General features: G+C 26.9%; 1 protein-coding gene across 1 annotated transcript in view; it reads right to left on the bottom strand.

The window, feature by feature from the left end:
• Positions 1 to 2,319: 2,319 nt before the first annotated feature.
• The window catches only part of LOC111641005 (unconventional myosin-Va-like), a 91,564-nt gene continuing 84,250 nt past the window's right edge, over positions 2,320 to 9,633 (bottom strand). The window contains exons 10-11 of the mRNA XM_023387113.1: positions 4,856 to 4,987; positions 2,320 to 2,457 (exon numbers count right to left, since the gene is read on the bottom strand). Coding sequence (XP_023242881.1) covers positions 2,320 to 2,457; positions 4,856 to 4,987 — 270 coding nt within the window. The remainder of the gene's footprint in view (positions 2,458 to 4,855; positions 4,988 to 9,633) is intronic.

Genomic DNA, 9,633 nt, shown 5'->3' with positions numbered 1-9,633 from the left:
GTATGTTTTTAAACAAATTCTAAAACTNTGCAAATTTGTATATATCTTTATTTTATATTTTGGGGGGGGGGTCGCGAAAAAAATCACAATCATAAATGGGGTCGTGAATAAAAATAGTTTAAGAAGCCCTGTTCTACTGTATTTTAATATATTTAAATATATCAGTTTTTAATGAACAACAGAAACTGGGAGTTATAATTCTACAAACTTATCTTATAAATTAAATCTACTTATATTTATAAAAGTCAAAAAATGCTGACTTAAAATATAAGGAATGTTTTTATTCTGAATTAATCTAAAAACAATATTTAAATGTTTAAGACAAAATAAATGCATTTCTACATGCCTCAGCTAAATAAGTATTCATCTTTCCTTGCATGTATCTTATTGAATGATACAAAATGTTTATTTAGTACTTCTTTACATATATTTCAATAATTTTACAATAAAAACTATATTCAAAACTTTAAAGCTTTATCTGCCAATAATAAAATTCAATTCTATAAAATTTTTAATTTCTTGATAGGTGCTTCCTTTCAACAAATCAAACTTGTATGTTCAACCTATTGATACTAATAACAAATATTTAATTTTATAACTTCAAAAATTGATGTAATTTTAACTGATAAAATACATGATATTGTCAAAATAGCAACCTAATGTTTACAAAAAACTATTTAAATATTTAAAGTACTGTTTTGTGTATTAAAGGAAATTTTTTACTTTTTAGTCATAACACTATTTTACTACAAATTTTTACACTATGCCCTAAAATATATTTTCATATGAGTGAATTGGCTATATAAATTTGTTTTGTCATGCAACTTAAGCTCTTAGTATGTTTATATTTCATTAACATTAACAAATTATGGCATTTATAAATCCAATAATTAAACTAATACTAAAATTACTGACATGGTTTCACCAACAAATTTTAATAGTTTGCTAAATTCCGAGATTTGAGAACAAGATTATTAAATTATCTCAAAACTAAATGTACTTGGAGACTTTTCTTGTATTTATTGATTGGCTGTTTTGTAAATATGTGATATATATTTAGGCATTACACATGTTTCAGATAAACAAACATAATTAACAATCATACTTTTTGGCTCACAAAACTTGTATTTAATATAAAATTGTTATTTTATCCAAGAAAACAAATCTAGTGTCATTAAAAATAAAAAAAAGCAAACACATAATTGAAATTTAACAGAATTTAGATGTTTTTCTGAAATTAATGTTGGCTATATGAAATGGCTAAAAACTTTTGTAAGAATCTTAAATGGTAGGAAAAGAAAGACATTGCATTAAATAAGCAAACATTCATTCATATTTGTTTAATATGAAAATTAATGGTAAGTATAATAGAACTGTTTAAAACAAGTATATATCAAAAATGTTGGTGTAACGAGTCAAAGTCCGATCATTATCTTATGTTTGGGTGTTATTTTTAGTTATAGTTATTTTCATTATTTTCTTTTCAGGGACCTTTTTTTTAATTAAGGACAGAAACTCCTTAACCCTCAATGTGCTAAATTCAAAAAGAAAAAGGCAAAAGATACTAATTTGCATCAACAATTGATCCCGTGATGCAAATGAATGTAATTAGGGCAGTGTGGAGCTACATGGAGATACTAATTTGCATCAACAATTGATCCCGTGATGCAAATGAATGTAATTAGGGCAGTGTGGAGCTACATGGAGAACCAAATAAAAGATGTTACGTCCAACCAGCAGTATGGTGTAGCTCCCAACAGCAACAGTCATAGAAACATCTCGGATAAACAATCAGCATAGAAAACATATGATTTGAGTATTTTTTTTTTTTTTGTGGAGATTTGAATTGATTGTTGAATTGATTTGATCTGATTTAATTTGATTGTATATAATCAAAGAATTTCTTTACTTGTTTATTTTGTTGTTTGACTTTTGAATATTTGAAATATATATTAACTCTTTTTATAATTAATCATTGTTATTTATTTCACTACTGATCAATTTAATGAATATTTCTTGAGAATATGTACTTATAAGTGTTGTATTATTATATTTTTTTGTTCCCATAAAGTCCAGGCCTGGTACTTAAATTGAACTCTAACTCGTGTAACCCCACCTTTTGTGCTGCATGGTACATTACATTGTTAATAGTATTTTTATATTTGTCATTTTAACAGTTAAATTTATTGAGCCTAATAATATAATGTAAATATGGTGTAATTTTTTAGAAAACTCAATTTGTTCAAATTGCACATACAACTTACTTCAGAACAAACTAATGCATTTATTTCTTAAACATCCAATATAAAATAAAAAAACTTACCCATAAATATCTAAAACTCCTATAAATCTATTTATTTTATCACTTGATGCAAGTGATTTATTTATTTGAGATACAATCCAATTAAACAAACAAGCATAGATGTGCTTTGCTAAAGCATCTCTAGAAAATACAGCCTGTAATTAATCAGTAAATATTTAGAAACAATTATAAACAAAAATAGCTAAGTTAAATAAAATGCAATAGTTACTTATGTATAATATTTTTTTTTATTAAAATACTCATAGTCAATTATCACAATAAAAATTTTATGAATTACAACTATTTTTATATAGAAACTATAATAATTTGTTATATAGAATAAAATTAATTATTTATCCAAATTGCATTTATTTTACAATTTTAAAAATCAGTTTCATTATTAAATTTCTTAAAACTCTCTTAAATTTTTAATTATTTGTTAATAATAATTAATGGTCAAAATGATAAGACATAGGTTAGGTTAGATTTCAAACTTCAATCTGTAAGATAGAATTTTTAGTAATGTGTTCTTTTAAAACACAGTTGACCCTGTTTATTTCAAACATCTTTATCCCAAAAACATATTTATCTCAAAATTTATTTTTCCCTGCATTTTCAGTCTAAATTCAATGTATTTTCCATATTTAACTCATATAATTTTCTTCCAACACCTCTATATCTCAAATTATGGACTGAAGGGTCAATTACAAATTCAAAGCTCATCAACAGTTTGATAGCATAAATTGTAGTTGAGAAACATCTCTTGCAATACAGTACATAAGTTGCAAATAACACTGCTTTTCTCTGATTGACTACAAGTTTGGCTTGCATCTTATTCATTGAAGAAAGTTAGACATCAGAAACTATTGACAAGCTATTTTTCTGAAGGTATGTCAAAAATGTTTTATTTATACCTAATACAGGTATGTACTGTACTTGCTATTGTATTAATAAAACATTGTACCTCCAATCAAACCTGTTACATAAAATAGAATAAATAAGAGAAATAATAAAGTTGCCTTATACAGGGTGGCCACTAAATATTTTAAAATTAATTTACATATATTTAATATATAATATGCTTCAATTGCCACTGTCTATCCGAGGAAAATAAGAACAAAATTGGAGACAATAAAAATGCCTTTATTTAACAATATTTGCTGTTAGAAATTATCAAAATGCATTTCAGCTTTATTAACTTTAAGCCCTCTTCAGTTAATATGTTTATAGCAAAAGTCTTAGAGAAATAACATTTCTCTGGGTAATGTCAGAGAAGTGCAATATGAAAACTTTCATTTCATTAAAACAATTAATGAAAAAGAAGGTGCAGAAACTTTGGAAAGGAAAAAAGTTAAAGAAATGAAATAAAAATGAAGTTTAACTTAATAAACTTTCATTGTTTAATTATTGTCTTTTTATTCATCTTTCATCATTACAGTTTGAATTTAATAAAAATCTCCAGTAGCTGATATAATCAATAGCAATTTTATTACTTTACCACAGTGGCAATAGTTAGTGCTACTTGTGGAGCACAGTCAGTTTGCCATAACCATGTTCCATCTGGGTATTAATCTGTGATATCCCTTGATTAAAGTGGTTAATTAAGCCCTTGATCCTACTGTGTATATCAAAATATGGTAGCTATGTTAAGTAAAGACAGCCGGTAAAGCCACATAAATTAAAACTTCTGCTGCAAATATAGTGATTGTTGCAATTAATTTCATGCATTAATCAGAACCCGTGTTAGGCAAGGGATGCCTATATTCTAAAACTGAATCAACATAGACTTAATAAAAATTTGATTTTTCTTGTTGACTCTTAATTATTTTATAATGTATACAGAACTATCATTTACTGGATCCATAAAATCAACAAAGTATTCCTTGTTTATTAATAAGTAATTTAATGTTGCCAATAAGGAATATCACTCTAATGTTCCTTTCCAATTTTGATAATTCTTATATATGTTGTAAAACATCAAAAATTAGGAAGATGTATTGTTTTCTTTTATAAGTAAAAAGAAACATCTTTAGGAGGTGAAGTCAACCTCAAAGTTTGGAATATTAAGCAGTGATTTTAGTGCTTTTTTTATAAGAATACTAACCTGAATTAAATCAGATAAGTACTACTTATAATCTGTAATATTGTATTTTTTTTTTNTTTTTTTTTTTATCAGTTTCAAAAATTTCATCTAGGTCAATCACCTCCTTGTGAATTTTTCAAAACTTCCATAAAAATTTCATAATAAATTCAAATATTTTGAAAAAATACTTTTAATTTTAGAACAGATCAAAAATAAGTTTACAGATTTTTGCATTTTTGTCAAAAAACTTATTTCATTCCTTCACTCCATACTATATGGCATGCAGCCATATTAAAATGATTCTTTTCATAACTATTTTATTTTGTAAGAATCAAAATACCATTAGAATTTCATAGTAAAGTAATTTTAATCAGCATTTCTATCTAATTATGTTTGTTTTAAAAGTTTCTAATTATTATTCAAGAAATTCTTACAATAATTTAAATAAATAGAGAAAGCTTCAATCTTACCTGATCTGGAGTCATTGGTTTTGTTATTATTTCTCTCATACTTTGAATTTTTCTATTGCAGATCCAGAGACTGAGTTGATTATAATCAATTCCAAGAAGTTCTGTCATTACTAACAAATGAGGATCATTTTCCTATGTATATATGAAGTTTTTTTATAACAACATATATATAATTTTGTATATATGATATAATATCTATAGATATCATATTTTGTATAAGTTACATTTAAGTTTTAAATAATAATGATAAGTTAATTATTAAACTAAATATCAGAAGTCTTAAGAATTTTATTTTATTAAAAGTTTACAGAAAAATGAGAATCTGCTCAGATCATTTAATGTGGTTAAAAACAATAGGAATCAATAAAAACTAATATGTGATTTTAATGGCATTTTATTGGTTTCTACTCATATATAAAAACCAATTGAAACCAATAAAAATTTTCTATTGGTATTCCAAAAGAATATTTAAACAACAGAAACCAATAACAAAAAATTATACTGGTAAACATATTATTAGTCTATGAAAAACAATAGAATTTCATAGCTACCAAAATTTTTATTTTTATTATTATTATTTATCTTTGATTGTATATGTTTCAATGTTCCCACTCTAAACACTCATGTTCATAAAATTAAAAATTAATCTGAAACACTATTCTCAGACTGATGCTGTAATTTATCTTCTTCACAAAATTGTAGTCATTTACTTATACAGATGGAAAACCATCTTTACAGCAGCTTGGAATTATTAACATATAACTCCACATACTGTATTTTCATGTAACTGTTGTTTATCTAAATATCCTAAAATATGAAATTCCTTTCAATGTTGTTCTGACAGTCTATTTAGATTTCAAAGTTCAAACAAATTAAAAACATTCAAACAATGTTAATATTATCCATAAAAGAAAATGCTAATAATTTTAAAAGAGTCAGTTTACTACTTGATAAAACATTTTTCATGACTATATCATATCATACCTCATAACTGAACTTAATAATGACTAAGAAGAAGGCTTCCCAAATGTCAAATACTCATTGAATTGTATAGGATTTTTGGAGTAACAGAGCATTAGCAATCATTACCTCATAGAAGTGAGGTATAGATGGATATAGAGATTAAATCCATTTGTATATGGTTATTAATATAATATCTAGATTTACATCCATCTGTACTGCACTTTGATGCAGTAATGTTGCTAATTCTCTATTACTGCAAAAATCCTAAGCAATTCAACAAGTACAGTACATGACATTTGGGAAACCCCTCCTCTTAATAACTAAGCATAATTATTTCCAGTTTAATGATGACCTAAAATCAAAAAATATAAAAACACAACAATCTACATTTTTATATTTAATTTAATGATAAGATATAATATGAAATAAAAATAAATTCTTAATTAATCTTTAACATAAAATTATATTTGGGAAGTTGTAGTAATTAAGAATTGGGGGTCTCTTTGAAAATAAACAAAAATATATAGTAAATACAGAGGGTGATCGGTTAACAAACAGTTCGGCTAACGAACAAATCGAATAATGAACATCTTCGCAAAAGATTTTTATTTTCGGACAACAAACACATGTTTGGATAATAAACACATTCTTGGATAATGAACACCTCACAAAACAAACACAAGAAGAAGTGATGTAAAATAATGAATATCGGTTGTCTTCCCTTGTCTTCAGGCAACAATTCGGAACTTTTTGCAGTGCAGGAGATGTCGACATCGACGCTCAACCCAGTATATACTGATAGTATTCCTCCGAACTTCGAAAATCTCCCTTTTAATCCCAACTCATAATAGAACTTGAAACAGATCTGACGACAGAAGAATGCCAAGAACTCTTGAATGAATAACACCAAGAAACTCAGCAAGATGTTTTCTTCTCAAAAAGAGGATTAATGCCGATATCTGCTATTAAAGATCTTTTGAAGAAGTGGGAGGATGTCAGAACAATGGTCTTAGAATGGCATCCAAACCAGGTTGAAGTTAATAGACTTGGGGATCACTACAATGCTATTAATTACTTCTGAAAAATCTTAAAGAAGAGAGAAAAGCAACTGACATTAGACAGATTCTTTAACCCCTACAAATGGAAAAAACATGACTAATAAAAATGCATCATTGTGTACATATGTATTTTTATTATAACATATAAATAAATGTAGTAAGAAAGTGTATACAGTAGACCCCCTATAAAATTGGTTCATATAATATGGATTCATATAAAATGGCAAAAAAATTGTGATTGTATTCATATAAACACGCTAAAAGAGACTCATATAATACAGTAAAACATCATCACCGACTCATGTCGTGACAGGATTGGTCAAATCTAGACCAATAGCAGATATTGCACAAACCGTTGAGTTTAAACAAGCAGCGGACCTACTAAAAACCATTTATTATTTAATTAATTAATGGCCATATAAATTATATTTATATTAATGATGTCTCCAAAGTTCAGCAAATTTTTTGCAGAAAAATAACTTATCAGAAAACACGTGCCCGCTGATCGATGAACCACTCCACGATGAAAACAAGCTTAAGCAATGGTGTCGTTGAATGATGCACACTTGGTAAGTAATCCTACAATTTTTTGTTTATAGCATAGTTTATATGGATTATTCCCAAAAAATTATGTGTTTTGGAAATGTTGAGTCAAATTAGTCTGGAATTGATTAATTTTATGGAAGAAAACCTTTCAAACAGCCGTAGTCCCTAAACTGCACATGTGCCGGCTGTGATTGACTCATGTATTTAAGGACTCATACTACATGGAATTCATAAAACACAGAATGTATCTACCATGTTATTGGAGGGGTCTACTGTATTTTTTATTTTTTGGAGTCTCCAGAATGAATTAATAAAATTCCCATAAAAACCTATAGTAAATCGAAAATCAGTTAATGAACAATTCAGATAGCGAACAAAGTCTTGGAATGGATTATATTCGTTAACCGATCACCCACTGTAACAATATAAAAATTATAAAGTATTATTTTAATTGAACAAGTGTTTCAGCTACTATTATGGTGAAATATTACACTAATTCTTTAAAAATTGTCATCATTTATGCATTTAGCAATTATTATGGATGATATAGAGTTATTTATCAACAGAAAACAATGTTAATATATTAACTTTAAACAAAACTTTGAAACAGTCATAACAGTTATAATAAATAGTAAATCCTATATAGTAAATTTGTATTTTATAACAGCTGACGTTGAGAGATAAAATACTGCAAAATTCCAAAAAATAATTGTGTATACATATGTGCATGATTTTTTTTAAAGAAATTAACCATATCTTACAATAGAGAACTTTTTAGACTACCATCAGTCTCTAAATCATTTTAGAATTATATTGAGGAAGGTGAACACTCAGAATTTCCAAAATATTCCAGTGATAAAAATTAAGAGCAAAGCAGTTTTGAAAATTTTTAGAATTGCTTATTCTAAAACCAGGTCTTTTTTTATTTGTGTTTTTTTCTAATCTCAACATTATCCATAATAATCAAAACTTATTGGTATGTAATAATCAAAAAATTTAATTTATTTTTCTATTAGGGTTTCTCATTTCCCAGCTTTTGCTTGTCTCATGATTCTGGGAAAAAAGTGAACTGTTTCATGGGATCCTGGGATATAATTAATTATTTTTGAAATATAAAAAATATCTTGAAATCAAATGATATAACTATTTTTTATTTTTAAAAGTAATTTAATATGTTCTGCAACCTCCAAAATCATAATATTAATAATGCAGTGTAATATATATTAAAATTACCTTTGAATACATAGAAATTTTCACAAATAGAAAAAATTTATTAAAGTTTGCTGGAAACTGCTTACAAAAAAAATGCTTTGAATTTAGTTGAAAATTTAAAAAAAGAATTAACTTAGATCAAACTTCTAACTTAAAACATAATTTTCATTTTTTAAATAAAACTTAATACAAAATATTATTGTAAATTTTTAAAAAGCAAAGCCGGTCAATACTCCGATCACTCAATCTGGTTATTATTTTAATATGAAAAGTCCCACTACTGAAAATGCCCTTTCCAATTCAATTGATGTTAGTAGAATTGTCTTTAATGCATTTAAGAGAAGACAGATGTTACTTGATTTTTCACCTGTAGCCTGGAAGATTTCTAGTTCGTTTACGAGATTGTAGTACAGTAATACCCCGAACTTATGCGATAGGTGGGACCGAGTGATAACTGCGAAAGTCAAATTTGCGTAAGTCGAGGTATAATTTCGCAATTTGTGTAAAATCCAAGTCAGATGTATGTAAACTAATGAATGTTCTCGTTAATCTTATCTCGTCTTTTGATTCGTTTACGGTTACAAGAAATCACCACATAGTCTCTCTCAAGTCTCCGTAGATAAAACAAACAAAGAAATAAATAACACAAAATAAATTGTAGCTATGTGTCAATTTCGCGCAACACGTTGGAACATGTAAGCTGAACAATAGTGTGGGGGGAGTAATCAAGAGTTCCATGGTGCTCAAACAAAAGACGAATCGACGAGATTTAAAAATCGTGTAACTCCGGGTTTGCATAAGTCAGGGTAGTGTAAGTCGAGGTATTACTGTACTTCTTTTTCTCTCTAGTATTCTTCTAGTATTGATTTGTCTACCTCGGCTGCTTTAATAGCGGCATCAAGCTTATAGCTCGATAATTTGGCAATTTATTTGGCTTTAATAATCAGGTTTATGAAGAAAAACTTCATACTCATTTGTATCCTTGCCCAATTTGCACAA

This window comes from Centruroides sculpturatus, unplaced genomic scaffold (genome assembly GCF_000671375.1).
Source record: "Centruroides sculpturatus isolate CEXI.00-Female unplaced genomic scaffold, Cexi_2.0 scaffold1383, whole genome shotgun sequence".
NCBI lineage: Eukaryota > Metazoa > Arthropoda > Arachnida > Scorpiones > Buthidae > Centruroides > Centruroides sculpturatus.
This window is presented reverse-complemented; position numbering and strand designations above follow the sequence as displayed.